Consider the following 22842-nt stretch of genomic DNA (forward strand, 5'->3'; position numbering starts at 1 on the left):
ATGCTTGGCAAACTTGTGCTTCTACATTTCAGTCAGCTGTGAGCATTTTATCTTTCTTTTCCCATTGTTATAAAACACCTCCAGGAGTTCCCAACACGACTTGGCTCCAGTGACACATCCCTCTCCATCCTTGCCCTCCCTCTAATCACAGCCAATTTCTGCGTTTATATTAAGAAGTTTTATTTTGGTTACATATGATTTTGAAATGACAGTGTCAAAACTGTCAAAATCATGTATTTCTTCCATAAGATGATTTTCATTCAATTCAGATTTTACTTCTGGTGGCATCTCATTTAGTTTTGCCCTTGTATTTTATCTGTACTGACCAAATATTTTGATATCTGCTTCTTATAAAATGCCATGTGGCCTTTTCACTTGGTGATAAGGAGACAACATAATCACATGTGTCCTAATCACATAATCTTATATGAAATGAGTAGACAGCACGTGGCCACTTACAGTAGACTGGAATGGAATGGTTGGTCACTGACCACAATGCCCCGCAGTTTGGGTTTGTTTGTTTTTAATAATTTACTTATTCTTATTTTATGTGCATTGGTGTTTTACCTGCATCTATGTCTGTGTGAGGCTGTCAGATCTTGGAATTTAAGACAGTTGTGAGCTGCCATATGGGTGCTTAGAACTGAACCCAGGTCCTCTGGAAAAACAACCAGTGCTCTTAACCACTGAACTGTCTTTCCAGTTCCGCCCAGCAGTTTTTTATACACAGAATTCTGAAGGGTTAATATCATAGATGGCTTTATGTAATTACACTGAATGGATGATGCTAACTGTACTGTGATTCTGTAAGATTTAAACTATGTTGTCTGGGGCTGATGTCATTTAACTAAACTGTAGTAGGTTAAATTGGGTTAAATTTGTGTGTATGAAACCATTGAAAGCAAGGCCTACCTCTACAGAAAAGTACAAACAATAATATATAGTTATCTCTGAGTTAGGAGAGCTGTCAATATTCTGGTCTGTATAGCCCTTAAGTGTTTTAATAAAAGGAACAAAACATTAAACATAAAACATGAAGTTCTCCTTTTCTGCCAGCTCCTATTCTTTCCCTTTCTTAACCTGCCACAAACTCAATATCATTGTAAATAAAAGAATACTTTTATGCCCCACATATTGTATATAAGCAGTTTCAATGAGAAATATGCAGTATTTGTGGGTATGCTCTTTAGTTTGTGCTATAATTTTCTGTTTATCTTAGTTTTCCTGTAACTCCTATGGTCTTATTTCTTTTGAGAATTAACCAAAGTCTTGTGCTCTGCCCCACATAAAAGAAGCCATGCTTTTCTGTTCCATTCTATTTCGTTTAATTAGTGAAGATTTAAAAAAAAAAAAAAACCTGAAACTTGTATTGAGATGGAATGATAACCTTGCTATCTCCATGGAAACAGCCTGAACCCACAGATACTGTCCTGTGTGGTGTCACATTTGTGTTTTCCTGATCTATTTAACCACCTTCTTATCTTGTTTGTCCTCCAGATTTATTCAAGAGATTGAACATGCCATGGGACTTGGTCCTGCCAAACAGTGTCCCCTTCGAGAGTTTCTCACCGTGTACATCAAAAACATCTTCCTTAATCAGGTCTTGGCTGAGATCAACAAGGAGATTGAAGGAGTCACCAAAACAGCAGACCCCTTGAAGATCCTAGCTAATGCAGACACCATGAAGGTTCTTGGGGTGCAGAGGCCTCTCCTACAGGTAGTAAGAAGAAAAGCACTTACTACTTAACTATTTTTTTAAAATGTGTTTTTTCTGTGTGTATGTGTCTGTGTACCACATGTGTGCCTGGTGGCCTGTGGAGACCAGAAGGTGCTGGATCTCCTGAAACAAGTGATCGTAAGCTACATGATGTGGGTGCTAGGAGTCCAGCCCAGGTCCCCTAGAAGGGCAGCCAGTGTTCATAGTCACTGAACTATCGCTCCTGCCCCAAAATTACTGTTTTTAATCACCATTTTCTTATGACTTGGCAAGAGTCATAACTTTAGAAAAGAAGAAGATTTACCATATGGTTCTGTATTCAACAGGGACAAAGCAAAAGAAAACAAATTAAATAGACACTAGGGAAATCTAGTTCTGATGTGGTTTGGATAAGGGAAATTCCCAAGATCATGAAAGGAATAGAAAAGTTTAGCTTTAACTCTGGGGGATGGTGAGTCTCATTGATATTCCAGCAATGCTTCACTGCTTGTCTGGAATCTGTCCTTGAGAGAATTGTTTTTCCACTGGTGAATGCATCCCAGAGTAGGAAGGATTAGCAGGAAGGACATTAGTTGCCCTGTGTAACCTCAGTTACCAGCGGGAAGCCAGTTCTCCAAATCAGTTTTAGGTAGTTAATTTAAGTAACTTGACTAGCTCAAAGAGTCTGAACCAGTAAACTGGCTGTTAAAAGTCAGATCATTTAATTCAAGTAATGATCTTGTTAATAATGAACATTTTCTTTGAAGACATGGTTTCTGGGCAATAGAAATTATCTGACAATAGATATTTTTGTTTCATAGGCCTGTGGTAGATATTTTAGCTTATAGCGTGATAATACATAGAAAATTAAAAGTTTGAAGTATGGATGTACTTTCACAATTACATTAATCTTGCTTTAAGAAGAATAGTAAGCAGGGTGTGGAGACTCACACAACTGATTCCAGGAGAAGCAGGTGGAGCTCTAGAGGTTTTGAGACCAGCCTAGTTCACGTGGTGAGTTTCAGACCATCCAGGGGCGACATACTAAGACTCTGTCTCAAGAAAAGAACAATGAACACAGCGCATTGTTCCATAAATTACACAATATGAGGGGCTCCAGGTGAGGGATACTTGAGCTCTTCAACAGAGCTGTTTACATGGGTGGGTTATATTTGCTTCCGTCAGCTCTTTGGATGTGCTACCTAACTAGGTAAGTCTGTGTACATTAGAATTTAGAGACATGCTATAACTCAGCAGAGTGTCTAGTTTCACACAAACTCCATAATAAAGAGATGAATGAGAAACATCATAAGGGAAGTTGCTCATGCATACTGTCTGTCTGTTTGTTCTGAGGGGGCTGCAGTAAGTTTGGTATACAGAGAGGGGGTGTTCACTGTCCCCTGTCCCCACTGGGTTGCTGTTCCACTGATGAGACCTCCCTGAATCTTAGTGAGTATCCCACATCAACTGAAAGATTTTTCAGGCTGCTACCTAGCCAGGTTCCCTTTTCTGATTTTCCTTATTCTTCCCTTTCTCTTCCCCATGTATTTCAATGCTAAGGTCAGTACTACTGAGGCCATCCTGCCAAGTGGCTTTTGATTGGGTTCTTCTGGGAGGGATCACCAACAGGAACCCAAAGGTAGAGAAGAAAGAGGCTATTATTTCTTCCTCCCTACTTGAGGTGCTGAAGCTTCCTCAATAGCTGTAGCTCCTGTTCTCTCTGGGCTCTGACAGCAGTTTCTTCTTCTCGCTCCTTGATTTCCTCTTTCTGCTTTTAGTAGTCTCTGTATACTCAACATCCCTAGTTCCTTTTCTCCACCCATACACTTCTGTAAGTTATCTCTTCATTAATATTTCTTCATTTGAATTACTTGAGTGGAGCACTTTATTTCATGATCCAAAACCAAAATCTCCACTGACCATTGCTTTAGTATTTTCTGCATGTGTGCTTGCTTGATTGCTTTCTGTCTTGTTTTAACTTCAAATTGAACCCAGGACTTTGTAAATGCAAGGCCAGCATTCTATTATTGAGCTGTACCCCCAAGCCCAACATTGGGTTTTTCCTTCTTAACATTTAACACATATATAGGTACTAATTCTGCTAACTTGTCTTCTATAATTTCCCACTAGGAGGTAAATTCCTATAGCCTAGCACACTGTTGGCAGCAGGAAGTACTTGTGCATGTTATCAAATGCATATGTGCGTAGATGATCAATAGGTGATCAACAGATGAATAAACTCAATGAATAAATTCAAAATAGGGAAAAAATGAGAAACAGTGGCTATGATTTGCCTGATCATGAGTTTCTTTTCCATCAGGAATCCACCCAGTGGTCTAGTATCCTGAAACGCCATGCTCTATGAGAAAACGAGCAGCTTTATCATATATCATGTCCTGTGTTTAAGGGAAGGATGGGGAGGGCACACTACACTATCAAGTAAATCTGTGAACTAGAGACTTGCCTTATTAAACATGATTATTTTGAGCTTATGTAGCCAACTCACATTGAGACTCCTAGTGTGGCTCATATTGGGCCATACACTGCCAGCTAAATGTCACCTCTGGGCAGTCTGTGGTGTACCTATCAGGTCACTCTCAAACTTGTCACCCGTCATTTTGTATTAGTAGCTCTCTTTTTGTCCTATAAATCAATTACTGCAGTCTGAGCTAGGTACGAACTCTACCTAGTCTCTTTTTTCCCTTATCAAGACGTAATTACACATAAGTGAGTAAATCTTAAGACCAAAGCCATTCTAATTAGTAACCTCCAAGGTTGTTCTCAGAGCTAAGATGCTGACTTTGTTATATGGCTGTATTCTTGACTTCTTTTGTGCATTAAAACTGTATTTTTGAAGATGCAAAGTTCTGAGGGGTATGGTCATTAAATCTGTCTACTGTTCTCTGAGATACAAGGTTTCCATCCTGAAAAATTCTCTTTCTTTATAACATGCTAAAATTTAAGGGTTTCTTAAAGGTATCTTCATGTCTACTTTATATTTTTATTCCTTGCTAATTATAGGTGGCTAATCTGAGAAAAAGTGGCGAGTAGGTCTTAGACCTATTAACTGATAATGTACTATTAACTGATACTACGAAGGGAGCTGGGGGCCATGTGTGAGAGACGCAGGTGGGGACAGTGCTCAGTTGCTTGACTGCTGTCAGGTCACAGAGGCCAGCAGAGCCTGTGCTCCTCTTCTGAGGCAGCAGCCATGGCGTTGGTCATCAGCGCAGTTGGGTTTTCCGGGGAGAGGAAGGACAGTTGTCTAAGTGCTGCTTTCGTTCATTTGATGGTGGGCAGATGAAATACATGATGGCCTATGAGGAGAACCTCACGTCTGTCTTTGCTCCCCACAACATGGCCTCTAAGCAGCCCAGGCATCTTGTCGTGAGGAGTGCTAACATGCACTTGCAGTAATGATTTTACTCTCTGCGGCAAATTCCATGGAGGGAAGAAAGGGAGTTAATAAGAAGAAAAAGAGCAAGCCCCACTTTATGCAGCGAGAGCGGTGGCCTTCAAATGACACAGCACTGCAGAACAAGAAGCAATGACAGAAGTAATATCAGTAATGATAGCAATCAGCACATTAGCAGTGTTGACTAGGGGCTTTACATCAACTGGCTTATATATGCTTTGATTGTATGACAAGAACATCTTTAATGGTCTTATGAAAAGAAACTGAAAACAATTGAATTAAATTACCTTCCAAGAGTCTTCTGGCTGGCAAAGGGACGGCTAGTTTATACCGAGGAAGTCTAGTCCTGAGCCCTGTGTTCTACAGCGGTTTGCAGATCATAGTCTGAGGATTATGGTTATCTGCAGGCTACCTGCTTGTGTCACCAGACACAGATTTGAGAATGCTCCTTTAGACACTGTAATTTCTCCTTAGTACTTTGACATTGTCTGTGAATCTAATAAATTGGAACCTATATCTTACATATTTCTGGGTTTTGAATTTATTTTTCTGGCAACTCATTTTTATTGCATCTCATAAAAGCATATATTCACAACAGATTGTGGGGATACGAGGCTGTTGCCATAGTTAGAGGAGCATTGCTCCAGATCCTTTACTGTCCCACACTGCCTCCCAGAGAGTGAAGGAAAGAACCATCTGCTTCAGTCCTAACACATCTACAACAGAGTGTGGGAACTGGTTACTATTGGTTCTCGCTAAAATCTCTAGTTCCATAATAGATCTAGAACAACTAAAATGTCTAATAATATTTATAGAAATATTCTTATATTTTTATTTATTTGTGTTAATGTACACACACACACACACACACACACGATGCATGTGTGGAGATCAGAGGACAGCTTGTCAATATTTAATAAATGGATGCGTGAATGAGTAGATGAAAATGATGCTTTCCTTACTACACAGACATGTGACTCTGTTTTCCCCTCATGACACAAAGTTCCTGATGTTGCGTTTCAGAACCTACACATTGCTAAGTTAGAATGTTACAGTTCTCTTACCTCTGGTGTCCCAATGTAAGGGCAGAATTGGGCATGACTCGTGGCCTTTTGAGAGGTTTCCTTTCCACTACTTTTTTTTGGCAAAATTGCCTCGACTCTTGCCGTGTTAGGCTTATTGAATCAAGCTGTACTAAGGAAGTCTCTTAGGAAAAAATGTCTCATTTCTCGTAAGTCTTATTTTGGATCTGGAGCTTTGAGGCTCTGTGCTCAGCATTCTGACATGGCATTAGGGGCACTTTTGTTTGAGGTGGCCACTGAGGTGGTCCAGAGATTTTCAGTCTATAGTGTGGTAGTTTAAATGCAATTGTCCCTCATAAACTCATAGGCAGTGGCATTGTTAGGAGGTGTGGCCTTGTTGGAGGAAGTGTGTCACTGTGGGGTGTGGCTTAGAGGTTTCATATATGTTCAATAAAGCCATGCCCAGTGTCTGTCTCACTTCACTTCCTGCTGCCTGTTGATCAAGATATAGAATTCTAAGTTCCTTTTCTAACACCTATGTCTGTCTGTATGTCCCCATGTTCCAATGTGATGATAATGGGCTGAACCTCTGAAACTGTAAGCTTCCCAATTAAATGTTTTTCTTATAAGAGTTGCCAATAGAAACCCCTAACTAAGGCTGGGCAGTGGTGGTGCATGGCTATAATCCTAGCACTCAAGAGGCAGAGGCAGGCAGGTGGATCTCTCTGAATTCAAGGCCAGCCTGTTCTACAGAGTTGGTTCCAGGACAGTTAGGGCTATTACACTGAGAAACCCCATCTCAAAAAACCTGGGAGAGTTTGGGGGGGACCCTAACTAAGACACATAGACATATGGAAAGAGACTGAACACTCTGGGAGAGTGGAGGGGGGGGAACCTAACTAAGACACATAGACATATGGAAAGAGATTGAACACTCTAGTTGACTTTATTTCCCACATGGATTGTCATTTGGTAATTTACATATCCTTTGATGCTTCCATAATTTTTTCTTTGTTTTTTAAGTGACAGTACCAATAGTTTATATTTTTTTTATTCCTTGCCTATGAAACTATTGAATGGGCCACTATCTGATTAGTGGCCCACTGAAGTTTTCTTTCCTACCCTATTGGTGAATCTTTCCCATTGTTGCTAGCTGGAGAGCTGCCTGCAGACAGGGGTATCAGACCTCCGACTCAGCCTGCGCTTGTATGCTGTCACCATCTGACACGTGTGTGTATTTGTGTTTGAGAAGCAATGCCCTAGACTAGTACAACATAACGTGTGACCCATAGCCTGTAGTGTTGGCTTCACCTAGGAACTTGTGAGAACTAGATTCCCGAACTCCAGACCGGGATTGATGTACGCCTGCATGGTCTTCAATGTAATCTGAAGTTGAAGAAGCATTCTTGTAGTGTTATCCTGGCCAGCTAAAGGGTACAGAATTCCAGGATCTAATGCTGTGGGTATTGAACTTTGTGGTGAGCAACTGTAGTCACATTAAAAAGTATTCTACATTGTTTCATGCTGACCCAGACATTGCAAAAACAATATTTGCCATGTTGGCAGAAGCTGTTTCCTAGTCTAGCACATTGCAGAATTTTGCAGAGTGCTTTCCCAAGACAGGAGCCCACGTTTTCTGGCTCAGGAAGAGCCATGTGAGACAGAGGCAGCTTTCCTAGTGTTCAGGCTTCCTATCACTAGAGGAACCAACATGAGCTGTATGCATAAGAGCCCGCCGTCTTGAAACAGTTAAAGCGTATTCCATTTCTCTCACCGCCCTAGCATTTGCCAGAGTCACTTGTGAGAAATGACATAGCTACAGTCTGCCTGCAAACACCAAACTCACACCTCCTCCTCAGCCAGCCACACTTCCCACTTCCACCTGCCGGCCTAGATGAGTTGTTCTCAGGAGCACGACCTGTTGAAGTCACCCGGGAAGCTTCCTACAAAGCACCACTGCCCACACTCTGTCAGTTGGCCAGGAGTGAGGGACTCCCAGCAAGATACCCAGATGATCCCAGCATTCAGCCAGAATTGGTGCCACTTCTCTGAAGACTGCTGCTTTGAATCAGTTATTTCTCTGACAGGGAAAACCTGAAATTATTGCTCAGACATTAATCTGATCAGGTCTGTAACAGAGTACTCAGCTTTATATTGGGAAGCAAGCTTTATACATAAGCTTTGGAATCACATACAAGCAGATTCCAGCCACATTTGATAGTTTCTTCTTTGTGACCAAATTATTTTGCATCTATTTATCTATTTTTTTCTCTGGAAGCTATAACTTTGGGGCCTAGGAACACAGTAATGGCTAAGTGGATAATGACTGTAGAACATACCCTCTTCTCTTTGTTCCTACCACGTGTGACTGGGTCTTAGCATAGAGAGCTCTAATACACTGCCTACCTAACCTGATAGCAAGCAAGAGCAGATGCTATAGCTGCAACATTTACCTGTTCCTGGAGCCCCTCTGCTGTTTAGAGAAAATCAGTAGTGGCATGTGGTATTTATGACTCTTAGAGACACTGGATTTCCTAGGGATACCAAAGCAAGTTAGCACAATTTTGATGGCTTAAAACAAAAGTTTATTCTGTGAGGCCAGCAAGTTGGCTCAGTGGGTAAGGATGTTTGCTACCAAGCCTGATAACTTGAGTTCCACCTCTAGAACCCAAAGGAGAGAAGTGATTCTTGCAAGTTGTCCTTGGGCCTCTATACAAGCTCTGTAGTGCACATATGCACTAAATAAATAGTTTAAAGTTTTAAATGGTTTACTCTGTCACTTGTATAGATTCCAGAAGCTGCAATTCCTCCAAGGCTATAGAGGGGACCCTGTCTGGAGACTGCCGCTGTTCGTGCTCTAGAAACCTAACTCCAGTCTCCACCTCTTTAACATAGCATTTTCCCTGCCTCCATTTGTCATTTGTCATTTGTCTGGTCTGACTTTCAGTGTCCTTGTGCCTGCCCTAATCTTGTATGCTTCCATCCCAAGCTTTAACATCATCTTCAAGGAACCTGTTTTCATGTTGGGTCACATTCTGAAGGTCCATGTCGAAAATATGGACTGGGAAGCATACAGATCACTCCGCTACCTATCTGTGGGTATCAGCATGCGAGTATTGCTGTTAAAGCAACTGCCCAGGATAGTCTGAATTACAGGAGTCAACAAGGTTCCAAAGGGAAGTTACTGATAGGTGGGTGGTTGCAGGAATCCCAGTCCAGCTGTAGTGGACAGAGCTGCTTACGTACAGTTATTTGCTGGAGATAATTACGGACACCCAAACCTATTATCTTCCTACCTAGGCCAACGCACTGTCAGTAGCCTTTTCTGTTTTCCTAAGGATAGCAGCAATCGCATATTGTTTTCCTCAGAGCAAATTATGTCAATATGAAGAATATTGCCTTTGAGTGGCATTTGCATCACAGCCAGTTGTTGCTGTTCTACTATTCCACTCTCCGGTACAGAATAGATTCAGCTTTAATAGTGTAAATAGATTAGTTCCATTTAAGATCTGCTGGAAGTCATTATGAAAATCATTAAGTTGAAAAAAAGAGCTGATCAATTGATATTCCCCTCCTCAAGCTCTTAGAGAGGGTTCTAATGTACTTCACTGTGAAAAACTAGTCCAAAAAAAAAAAAAACCCTTCTTGGGATCCAATATCATTCTTTGGTATATATCTATACTTAAAGAAACACTAACCACTTATAGTCTTTGTTTTCTGTGAATTGTATTCCTAATTTTTATTTGTTCGCTAGTAATGCTGATTGGCCTTTTCATAGCAAGCAGAAGCCTCAATTAACCAGCAACTCATGACTATTTGAGACTTTATGCTGGAAGGTGGAGTACCAGAAAGTATTGTTCTTGTCTTTATTTGGATTGTCACCGTAGCTTCAAAGAGTCACCTGTTCGCTGCCAGTGTACTTCTGTTGATGATGGAGACTCGCGACTTCATTGCCTTAACCTGTGTTCTCGTTTCATTTTTAATCCAGTTGTGCTTTTTCTGTAGTGTTATTCCTATTGCTGGTTTAGATCTTTTTAATTATCATGTAATTTCTGTTGTGATTCTTCAGAACTATCTTAGGAAGTAATTGCTACTAAGTTTCCTCCTGGTAAAGTGGGGAAAGCATGACATGCATGACTATGGTGTCCCTAAGAGTGACAAGTCCCATTGAATGCCATCTCTGGGTCCCCTTCCCTCATCTGTAGGATGAGAAGGATCCTTGCCCAAGCTACCATAAGCCAAGGAAGGAGGGAAGTACAGTGGGTATGACATGTCCAGCAGGGCTTCAGAAAGAGTCTACACACTGAGACATTTCACAGAAGGTAGCGTTGTTACACTTAACCACATAATCCCGTCAATGAGATCGGTGCTTCTACGATTCCTGCAGAAATATTCCCTATTAAATGAAAGGCCTCATTTATTGTGCTAGCTGCTTTTCTCCTCTCTGTTAGTAAATACCTGAAGGAAGCAACTTGAGAGGGGATGGGTGTACTTTGGCTCATGACGAGAGTCCATAATGGTGAGGAAGGCATACTGGGGTTGCTGGCCTTGTAGTTTAGCATTCAGGAAACAGCAGGACTAGATGCGAGGCCCACATCTCACCCTCAAAGCTTGTCCCTGCAGCCCCATGACTACCAGCAGGGATCCAGGTCAGAAAGGTTTCATGACCTCATAGACCCTCATACCAACTGCTGGGGACATTTCCATTTCCGATAGCTCTAATCTATTCCAGTGTTTTGTGGGTTTTTTATACATGATTAAACCATCACCATGAGAATTTGACAATTAATCAACTATTTTTTGAATAATTTATAAAAAAATTTAAGGACCTAAAAGCTCAAAACATGTCTCCTGAATACCCACATACTTCCAAGCCAAAATTCTACCATTATCATTATCCTGTATTGGCTTTGTAGCGTAGGTGAGCCTGCACATTCTAACTGATCTTCAGCTATGCCGAAATGCATCCCTGACCCCTTACTGTTGACATGGCGCTACTCACAGGACATTAGAAATGGGCGTGTCTAGGTGCCACAGTGAGGGAGGCCATAGCTGTTTTCTTTGGAACACTCGGTTGCTAGAAGTAGTTGTCCAAAATTTATTTTAAATATTACTATGGAACATGAAATTGACTCACTCAGATTAGTTTGTAAGTAGGGTTTTTGTCAGTATCACACAATAAGGGAACTATTTTTTTATCAGCATTAATGAAGACGGCTGTAGATGAATGAGAAATGATTTTATGTACAGGCAAACCAAGCACACTATATAAGCAACTTCACTATTTATAAATATCTTAGTTTTAGTCTCATCTCTGAAGAATAAAAGAATAGATTCTTGTCTAGTTTTCTTAGTAAAGTTTTTGGTTATTTGATCTTCTTTAAGAATGTTCCTGCAAAGTGAGAAGAAAAAAAAATAACTACTCTATTTAAACTAACTTCTATTGAGTGTAGATAGTTAGGCTTTTGGAGTAATACAAAGGGGCTAGAAGCAAACATTAATTGTTGGGTTTTTTACCTATTTTCTGCCACAAATATATTTATTTAGCCCAGTATGTTTTATAGGGATTCTTCATTATCTCACATTTTTGTTTTATTTTATTACTCTTATAGGTCATAGGATCTCTTAGAAATAGAGGTAAAAACAGAGCAAGCTGCAGGGTTTCGTCCTGAGGGAGTCTGAGCGGGAAAGTAATTGCAGCCAGACACTTGTCTACCAGCTTTTCTCAGTGCTCCGAGGCTGAGCACGGGCTGTTTGAAAATGACATCGGTATAGGGGTAAGCCCTGGGCTTTAAGCTGGGACTCTGAATTTAGTTTCTATCATGAGTAACAGTAGGCGTGCTGATGGCCAGCTTAGTTTGTCACCCAGACTGCTCCATGTATCAGGCCACATTTGAGATAAATATTTTGAAACATTGAGTGGCTGCTGTCCATTTTGATGATTCCTCAACCCACTATTTTGTGGATAAGCTGGGAGAAGGTAATGACTTTTGACAGATCTGCTGACAGGGACTGAACCACATTAACACTCTGTCACTCAAACCTTTAGAGGGCTACCTTTGCCTGAAATATATTTGACTTTATGTGCTAGCAAAGGCATCTTCAGATTTATTTCTTTTCCTTAAATGTTAGAGAAGGGGAAGAGCATCTCATGAGCAGACACAGGAAGAGAGAAAGGCTGGCTCGACAGCCCAAGCAAATGATAGTTATCATTCTTAGGAGGGAATTGCTGATCCAGCAGGATTACTGGTAGGAGCCAGATGAGTATACTCAGAGAACTGCTGTACTTGGGGAATTTTTGAGGTTCTTATCCTAAGTAATTTTTGCCCTGACTATATGTTGCCAGTCTGGCTTAGAGATGTTCTAAGTGACATTTCTAGTGAGAAAGTGAAGAGAAAGAACAAGACTATCTCAGCCTGGAAGTTAAAGACTAACCATTCAAGGAAAGCAGCTGTTTTTCTTTATGTTTTTTGAGGCTCCTGCAATGCTCAACTTGTCTGCACTTAATCTTGGTGTGGGCATGTACAGTGGCCTGGGGAAAGCTGGTATAGTGCCTGTGACAAGAATGACAGGGTTCAGTCAAGTAATTCCCCTGTGTTAAATGCTATTGAAACAAAGTGGAGATAGGTATTAAACCCTTGCTCTGTGTATGATCTCATCTCTGAATGTCATGGGACAAGGTGAATTAGGGATATAAGTCAATTAATTAGAGCATCTGAGTCTGTCACACCTACAAATCCAGGCAGAGGAAGGACAGTTCATAATGAATACCTACCAACTGTGATGGTCCAGAAGCCAAGCACACTGTATGTGGTAAGGAGATGCACTGGGGACTTTATGTGCAGATATGGAGCAGACAAGAGAAAGTGTACCACGCCTCTCAAGCAAGGGACTCAAGATTCTGAGTCGTGTCTGAGGACAAACTGAATGGGCTGCAGAAGTGGAAGGAGAATGAGAAACAAGGTTTAACAAAGTAACTTGCCCTTGGCCATCTGGGGCTTCCAGGAGACCTGTTTCCTGTTGCTGTCTAACAGGGAGACATGAAAGGTTTTAAAGAACACAGGTACTCAGTGGGTGGCCCTTTAAAAAAGAATGCCACTTGCTGATACAGTAAAGGACAAAGAGCTGGTGTCACAGAGGCAACTGATGTAGGGACCTCCTCATACCCTAGGACAGGAGACTGTCTCCTGTGAATGTTTTACTTTTCTCTAGACTGAAGCCTTGAACAATGACCTCACAACTGCCTGAGATAGGTGACTTCAGTGTTTGAGGTCCTTCTTTTGATTGATTGTCATAATTGGCAAAATGAACCCAACAAATTGATTTCCTGCAATAAATATTACATTCAAATCTGTCAAAGTTTTGTTCCCATGCCACAAAAGCCTCAACGGGGTAGGGATCACATCTGCATCCACAGGAGAAGCCGTCAACCACAGCACATCCATATTTGTTGAAAGATTAAGATTCATTCTTTTTAGACACACACAAACTCTGGTGATTGGAAGTCTTGCTCTGGGGAATAGACAACCCACAACTAGCTCATTAACAGGTTATCTATGTCTTTGTGTCCTTTTTGGACTGTGAATATTAGAAAGAGTCTTTTGAGAAGAAAAATTCATCGAGGCTTCTATTTGGTCTCTCTCTCTCTCTCTCTCTCTCTCTCTCTCTCTCTCTCTCTCTCTCTCTTCCCCATTTTTATCTTCTTTTACCTTCATGGTTACAGCTATTCCCATGATGGATAGTCCTATCTGTAGAGTCCAGAATACCATGAGTATTCACTTGCAAATATGTATAAATTCAAATTCAGATAACTGCACTTAAATGAGCCATTCTCTACTTCTGCTTATTGGGTGCACAGCACTTTTCTTGGCCTGGTTTCAACTAAAAGAGCTTAATTGCTTTCCCCCCTTTTATTCCATGAAGCATTTCTGAATTTGTTGTCCTCTTGGCTATTCCAAGGTCAAGGCTGCCTATCAGGTACCTGCAGAAGTGCTCTGATGACCTTGTTCGCTGTGTGCCTATGGCTTCCAAAGCTTTTCCAGCCTGAACGTAATAGGGACTGGACTGTTTGCTAGTTTCTTGAACCAAAGTACCGTTTCTTTCATCCTCTCACATTTTGCTGTAGACCAGTAGAAATCTTTAGCACATAGTAGGTACACACTGAATGAATAAAATGGAATTGCCAGCAGCTTTGTCAAAGGGTGTACAAAGACAAACTTACATTGTTTGCCAAGGGGAGCAGCATTATGCCTTAAACTAAACTTTCCTTTTAGAACTTTTTAAAATTTTTTTCATTTACAGAAAAGTTGCAAGGGCAGTATAACAAGTCTCTGTTTAGTGATCACGACAGTTTATTTTTTATTTTATTTCTTCTTTTTTAAATTATTTTTTAAATTCTTACTTAACTGTATATTAGTACAACCTCCTCCCCTTGCCTTTTCTTGTCCCCGTTGGTTCACTTTCATCCTTAGATACTTCTCCATGTGCATAGCTACGTGCATGATCACATGCACTATAGAACATCTAGGAGCTGCAATGGGAGAATGAATGCATTATTTGTCTTTCACAGAGCTGCTTAGCTCACTTTAATGTGATTATCTCCAGTCGCATCCATTTTCCTACAAATGACAATCTTCTTTGTGGCTGTGAAAATTCATTTTGTGCATATACACCACATTTTACAAATCTATTCCTGTGTTGCTGGGGAGCATCCTTTGGTTCTATAACTTAGCTGGTGTGAATCGAACAGTGATTGCAAGTATCTTGGTGCTATGTTTATTTAAAGTAGATACCCAGAAGTCATGTGTCTGTTCTGTGTGGTAATAGTGGGGTGTCCTGGAAAATTTCCTACAAAGTCTGCTGATCTGTTTCATAAGAACTGTCTGGTTTGGGACATCATCTCTACTGTCCCTCTGCCATGACCTGTGACTGTTGATGGAGCCTTGACTGCTGGTCCACAGCAGTGCCTGTCGGGTTGCTGTCCCCGCCCCAGCCTTGTCGTGTTCTGCACACTATCTGAGAGTTCATGGTGTTGTAACTTTTTTTAACCTTATGTGCACTGACATTTAATCTTTGTTCTGTCGAGTTTTGTCTGTCTGACAAGTGCTTGTGTCATGTTTCTACCATTTAGAAAGGAACTAGTCACTTAGAATAGTAATGATGGCAAAGTAAGCAGAGGAAAATCATCCTTACCAGCCAGACAAGAAATTCATTAGCAGAAGAGACAGAAGCTTTGATATATAAAATATAATTAAGTTAAGGATTTATTTTTCATAAGCAAAATTTGAAAGATAAGTTGTAATTTATAAAATCATTATTTGGTTGTTGAGATTATTTTTTTAATTAGTCCCTTTGTTACTGTTTTTTTAATCTTGTATGTGTGAATATACAACTCATATACTTGCTTAAAATGCATTTTTAAATATTTATATGATTAGTTATGTACTTATAATGCCTACTTTTCTAGGGGAAATCTAATTATTTCTTAAAAATCATTGTAAGTGACTGGCTTGAGAGCTATTTTTATTCTTTCTCAACTAGTTAAATCTAGGTGGAAACTAAGCTAATTGGCCCATGAAACTATTGACTAGGCTTACCTCATGAGTATTAACCAAAGCAGATCTTGTGCCTGTGAAGAAACAATCAATTTCTCTACAGCCAGCTTAGCAAATGCAAATGCTTCAAGCAATAGCAGGAGAAGGGAGACTTTTTTCAATTGTTTTCTTCTTTCTTTTACGACCTGGACTTAGGAGTCATAGGCAGATTTACTTCAATGGTAAAAATATAATAGATCAGTGCTGTGACCTCAACCATATACATGAGACAGGTTATTTCCTTATATTAAGTATGTAACAAATTATTAAATTCTGTAAGTTATTTTTATATATAATTAATCTGGTTTATGAGTTTTCCAAGCATAATTTGGTATATACTTATATAAAGACTTGACTTCAGTAGAATTTTTAGTACTGGAATGTATCTTAGAAAGGTTGCACATATGAGAGAGCCTTGTCTAAAGTGACATCTAGAATTGACAGCTTTAAAGACTGTGTCCCCCCCCCCATTTGTGGCTCGGTTCTCTGTGTAGTCTACTTGTGGTATTATTTTAAAACATGTTGCTGCTAGTTTGGCGAGTGGTTGACTTATACATGGATTTGAGTAGCTCTGGCCTTTTCCTGTAAGAATGGTGTTCTGTTCTGTTGCACTTTTAGAAAAGTAACACCCCCACCTTAGAGTGACTTCACTCTGGATCTTTCCTCTAGGCAGAGCCCGTTTCCCACCAAAAACAAATAACAAGCATCTCTCTCCTAATTTATGGCTTTCAAATTTCTACAGTGCTTTTTTTCCCTGCTTGCTGTCCAGAATGCTGTCTGAAAAGTCACAATGATTTAAATAATTGATGGCTACTTTATGAAATTGTCAGCCTGGATCCATCCTCCTGCCTCCCCCAACCACAAGTTCTCGAGCTGCTAATCCTTTTATGTTGCATACATTTTTTTCGTCCTGGTTTCATTTAGATAATTATATTATTCACCCTGAAATATAATTGCTGTTATACTGTGGGGGAGGAGGGGGCAGAATAGGGTGGGAACTGCCTGCTGTTGGCATCTGCAGGTTATAAAATGTCTGTTACACTCTAGCCTCTAATTTCTTTGCCATCCCACCTTTTAAAGATTTAATTATACCTGTGTAAAAGCATAATTTGAAATGTGACTTCTGATTCTTTTGAAAGATAAAAGAGAGATTAATTCATTGTTAAACATGAACAAGGATAGTACAATAGAAGAAACTTTTAGACTGAAATCAGGGATTTGTAGTATGTTAAGTAAACAATTCCTGAGTGCCTACTGTGTGCCAAGACTCAGAAAATGCAGACAATGAAAGGCTAGACAGGCATCTGTCCTTTGGGAATGTGTTTCCTGGTGATCCGCTGTCTACATGCGGCCTGCAACAGTGTGCTTGACTTCTCTGAGCCTCAGCTTCTTGTCTCCAGGCAACAGTGATGTTCCAGGTGCATTCCCACCTGTGACTCACAGTAAGAGATCAGGAATTAGTAACCACTCTCTTCTTTGTCAGATTTAATTGAAGAATAAGACACTATAGAAGGTATAAATTTACTAGGACAGAAGTTGGTTCACCATGTCTGAAATCAAAGACTGTCCAGTCTGAAAGCACTTAGACAATGACCCCTTTCTCAGAATGCACTCCCTACAGGCTAAGTCCAGTAGCCAAAAGCAGGGTGAGTTTGGGGTCAGAAAATGGCATTGTCTGGGCAGGTGATACTTATCATCAGAGAAAAAATCACCTTCTGTGTCAGATTGTTGTGTGGCATCTTTTTTACTAGCTTACAAAGCTGTTTTTCCAGGAAGAGTTGTGGTTCTGATACATGCTTTTTATAAGTCTATCTTCTGCCCTTTTGTTAGATTAGAAGATCATAAACTGGCTTTTATCCATCATATACGTATTATTCTTGTCTCTTTGAAGGTATTTGACTTCTATGTGATCAGACTTAAACAATTGAAAAACATAGAAAATGTGAAGATATTAAATGTAAACACAGTGGCAGAGCAGGCTTGATAGCCCAAGGAACGATGTCCCCCTCTGTCAGTCCTCGTAGCATTGGCTAACAACGTAAGCCCCAAATGACAGCAAAGCGCCTGTTACAAATGAAACACAAATAGCGTGTGATAGAATCAAGATTTAAAGTGAATTTTATAGCGTGTTTGTTTTCAAGAGCAAGTCATAACCCATTTGCCTTATTGGAGAAGCTATTTTCCTGTTACAGAGAAAATGGAGTATTTAAAAAGGAAATGGCTATGACAACCAAATGGACTTGGTTGAAATTAGCAAATCCGTTTCTTAGTTACTTAATTTTGTACTAGGAAAAGTGGTATGGGGCTGAGATCAGATTTCAGTGGTCATAGTTCTTTCCTGGAAAAAAATAATCCACCTAAGTTGCTGAAGTCTGCACATGTCCTGTCTTCTCTGGGTGAAGTCTGACATAAGGAGCCTCTTGCCTGCATAGGAGGAGTGTTCCCTCTGCTTCATCATCTACCTCTAGACAACAGAGGGCAGGGGCCTCTGAGCTGAAAACAAAGAGTACAGCCCACTCCTTTTTTGGTGGAGAATTATCTTCATCTTTAGGACTGTACTCTTTAGATCAATGGTGTTAAAATTGTAATTATCATGTTCATCATGGAGGATGGTACCTTCTTAATTGTTTTCATTTGATCTGTTCAATCTAGCTGAGTCATTCAGCTCTTCAGTTTGAATAAAATGTTTAAATGGCACTGGTGTGTCTGGTCCATTAATTTAGTAACAAGACTAAGCACACTTTTTCTACAAAGTGCTGGACAGTAAACATGAGCCATCTGATTTTGGCCATCTCTGGTTGAATAACGGAGCTATTGTAGTATACAAGCAAGCACAGGCATCATGGAAATAAATGCATATAGCTCTGAGGTGGTAAAACTTTATATACACAAAAAAATGCAGCAGCTAGATTTGGCTAGTGGTTGTTTTGCCAACCTCAGCTTTAGACAGTTTGTTGGAAGTGATTCATTTTTGCTGTTTTAATTTTAAAAGTTTCTACGCACATGCTCACCTAAGGCTTTTTTTAACGTTTGCACATGTATAGAATGAATGGGTAGTAGTTAATTTATGCTTTGCTTAAGTAATACAGTAAAAGAACTTAGATTAATAAATTATCTCTGCCTTCTAGAGGACTTAGAATATGGTGGGAATAATAATGTGTTAGCCCTCTTCAGTGCCGGCATTTTGAAAAATCTGCTCTTTTTTGGCAGGTGCCGGCTTACAGTTATATGTGGGTCTGTGCTTGACTCTCTCTGAACTTCTCCTGCTTATGTGCAGTTCTCTCATCACACCTCTCACCATATCATTTGGCAGTGATCCATATTTGGGTAATGAGATAGTTTGTTGTGCCTGCAATGAAGAAAATGATTTCAAATGTCTTTAAGAACTTAGCAGCAGCAAGTGTTGATATTGCTGTTATGAGATAATGACAGTGGGTGCACTGCTTTGAAGACTGTGCTCCGGTGACAACGTAGGCTCTTAATAAATTTCCCCTGAATTTTCCTTGGCAGGCTTATTTGGCATTGTCTGTCTGTCGACCGATAATAGGAAGTGGCCAGTGAGTTGGAGGTCAGCGGAGAAGATGCAGCCGGCACTCATTAGGCAGTGTTATTGAGCTTTAAGATGTCAGCCATTGAACACTTGTGCCGATGACCAAATCCTATGGTGATAAGTGCTTTCTGGGAATGTTAAAAAAATGCAGATTTCTGAATCTCAGGCCACTATAGATCTGCCCTTTCAATATGCCTGTCCCTGTAAATCACGTGGACTTTGTTTCTTGATATTTTAAGTGTGTTTTTTTTTTTAGCCTGAGAAATGTTTGTGTTTGAAACATATTTTTACTTATTACTTGAGGATTCCGTACATGTATACAATGTATTTTAACCAAATTCACACCCCACACTCTCCTCTCTGTCCCCTCCCATTTCCCCCACCATATTTGGAAGTTATCTAATCCTCTGTACTTTTAGCCAGCATGTATCTTGTGTGCATACTCAAAACATAGTACAGTCAGTGCAAGACAACAGAGCACCAGAGACGAAGACAGAATCCTGCCCTCCACTTTATCGTTTATCCAAGAGGAGAAGACACACTAAGAAATCAGCATGATATTTATCATGATGTAATTCATACAAGGCACATTGGGAGCTTTGTAGGTCATTCAAAGCAGATTTTAAAAGAGAGACACTTTAACAAGTCTAGAAAGGTTGCTAGTACCTAGCATGTTGCTGGTAGAGGAAGAGGCCTTGAGAAAGGTACAGCAGCCTCGGTCATCACAGATGACAGACGCATTATTATATATACCCAGAGAGAATTCCTATGCAGTGATGAAAATGAATAAACGAATTATGTGTTATACGTTTTTGGGTTAGCTTAATGAATATTTTGTTCTTAGTTCAGAAGATAGGTTCCTGCTAAACTAGTGTAGGCTGGCCTGGAATTCGTGATCCTTTTACCTCAACCAGAATGCTGAGATTGTAGGCATACACTCAGCTATTGGGCATATCTTTCACCAAAGTAAGACACAAAGAAAATGTAGTACATGATTTTATTTATGACATGCCCAGTTATCCTATGGGATTTGAAGACGTATATTTTACATGATAAAGGATAGAATAAGGTTACTGCAGAGGTTACCTTAGATGGGATGGGAGTCAGCTTTGAACAGAACAGGGAAGAACTTAGGATACTAGAAATTTTTATTTCTTTTCAGGTTTTGTGTCTATTCAACATCTCCTTCATGGTTATTTATTAAGATATGCATTCATGCTATAAACATTTTGCATATATGTACATACTGTACCACAAAAGCATTTATAGGGAGGTTTCTTTGACTCATAGTTTCAGTGTCTGTAAGTCTACAATTGAACAACTAGCTACTTGGCCTCTCATGAGGACCTTGTCGCAGATGGCATCAGAATAGCAAAGGCGTGTGTTAAAGTAGTCACAGAATAAGACAGAAAAGAGATATTCAGGGAGCCAAGCTTGCCATATTTTATAACAATTGTTCCTGTAGGAATTAGCTGGAGTCCCATCAGAACTCCATTAATCTATTCCAGCAGAGATGCTTCCAGTAACCCAGGTGCTTTACACTGGTCCACCCGCTTTACTGTTGCCTTACTGGAGACCAAGAGCTAGTTCATAAATCTTTGGGTGACACAGTCAATGTTTCCAAACCATAGCAGTGCATATGTATGTGTGTGCACACACATGCATAAATGTGATAAAATAGAGTTAAAGAAGAGAAATTTTTGAAATAAATAGGAGTGAGTTTTATCAGAGTCTATTTAAGCTACTATAACAAAACCCAGTGCCTGGTGCCTCTAAACAATTTATTATTCACAGTTTTGGTTGCAGAGAAGTCTTAGGTCGTCCATTGTCATTGACCTAATCACCCCCTTTGGCTTTGTGATTAGAATTGCACTTTGGAGATGGATGTCAACATGAATGGGAGGTTTGATGGTTTAAATGTGAGATGTCTCCGGTAAGCTCCTGTGTTTGAACCCTTGAGTTCCGGCAGTGGCACTGTTTGTGGAGGATATGGAAACTTTAGCCTCACCAAAGAAGTGGGTCACTGGGATGAAGCCTTGAGGCTTTCTAGCCGAGCCTCACTTCCTGATCATTCTCTGTTTCCTACCTTGAATACAGTGTGATCTGCTGGCTTACTGTTCTTGCTGCTTTGCCTTTCCTACCTGAAGCCATGTCTTTCTCACCATGGAGAAATGGTCCCTTGAAACAATAAGCCAGAATAGACTCTTTCCCTTAAGAGCAACAGGCAAGGTGACTAGGATAGAAAGTGTAAGCATTCCGCCCGTTGTAAGTGTGAAGAATGTTCTGCATAGAACCTCATAGTTATTACGTGGCTGTAGATAGAATATGGGATCTAGCATGAGACCAAGAAAACTGCTCATTTTTCCCATCTTCATACCCTCCTTAAACCCAGTGACCACCTCAAATATTTATGTCCTTCTGTGCATTATGACCTTAACTGACTGCTTCTTCACTGTAGCTGAGAATTCCGTTCTGACTAGTTTGAATGCACAGTCCTTACTGCTCACATTCTTGCTCAGATCTTCCCCCAAGCCACTACTTATTTTTCCTCAAACCCAACTCAGTTTCTGTAACCAAACAAAATCTACCTCCAGAACCAATTCCTAAAAGGGAAGTCATTTTAAGTCTCCTAAAATCTATTCAAAAATACCTATTTAGCTCTATGAAAACCACAGTTCTTTTCTATTTTGAAAGAATTTTGTTCCAATCAAATGGACGTATTCATTGAAAAGACCTTACTTGTACCTGAAAATCTAAGCGTATCTTTTTATATAACTTTTATTAAGTTTCTACTTTGACCATTTTGAACATCTACAGAATTAATTCTGGTTATTCTCACTTTCACCCTTGCCTATCTCTCTCCCACCCCCCTTCAACCTTCCATTCATCCTTACAAGTTCCCCTTCCACATTCATGTCTTTTGTTTTGTCTTGTAACCCACTGGGTTTCATTAGGGCCATCTGTATGACCATGGGTTTGGAACTGTCCACTGGAGCCTGGTGGATGCACAAATGAAGACAGTGACCATCTGTCCCCCGAATCTACCTGTAGCCAATAGCCAGGAAGGTGGTTATGGTCCTGTGAATCCCTCCCAGATCCATTGGTCCAGTCGTCTGCGTGGCCAGTGCAGACAAGTGCATCTGCTGAGAGATCATGATTGCAGTGGCCATCTAATGCCCAGAAGATAGAATCCCACAGCCCTTCTGCATATCTTCTGGCTCTTAATTCCCCTCCTGCCTCCTCTTCCACAGTGTTCCCTTAGCCTAAGAATGGGTGGCATAAGTGTCCTGGTTAGGATCAGGAATCTACCATCACTTTTCTCAGCATTTTGAGAAGCGTGGGCCATTGCATTCATTGCCATTCATTATAAAGAGGAATTTCTGATTTTGATTGGGTGTAAGTTGTGTGTAGTGTGTGTGTGTGTGTGTGTGTGTGTGTGTGTGTGTGTGTGTGTGTATAATACATGAATATTTGGAATGTAATTTGGCATCATGTCACTTTAGCTGAACAACTATATTAAGTTGCTACCTTAGACCTAAGGCTTACCCATTCGTGGGTTTTGATTG

At 40.3% G+C, this 22842-nt stretch overlaps 1 protein-coding gene across 1 annotated transcript in view; it reads left to right on the forward strand.

The window, feature by feature from the left end:
• Exoc4 (exocyst complex component 4) overlaps positions 1-22842 on the forward strand; it is a 722780-nt gene that overhangs the window by 485030 nt on the left and 214908 nt on the right. The window contains exon 11 of the mRNA XM_038318719.1: positions 1498-1717. Within this exon, the coding sequence (XP_038174647.1) occupies positions 1498-1717 (220 nt within the window). The remainder of the gene's footprint in view (positions 1-1497; positions 1718-22842) is intronic.

This window comes from Arvicola amphibius, chromosome 2, assembly GCF_903992535.2.
Source record: "Arvicola amphibius chromosome 2, mArvAmp1.2, whole genome shotgun sequence".
Lineage (NCBI taxonomy): Eukaryota > Metazoa > Chordata > Mammalia > Rodentia > Cricetidae > Arvicola > Arvicola amphibius.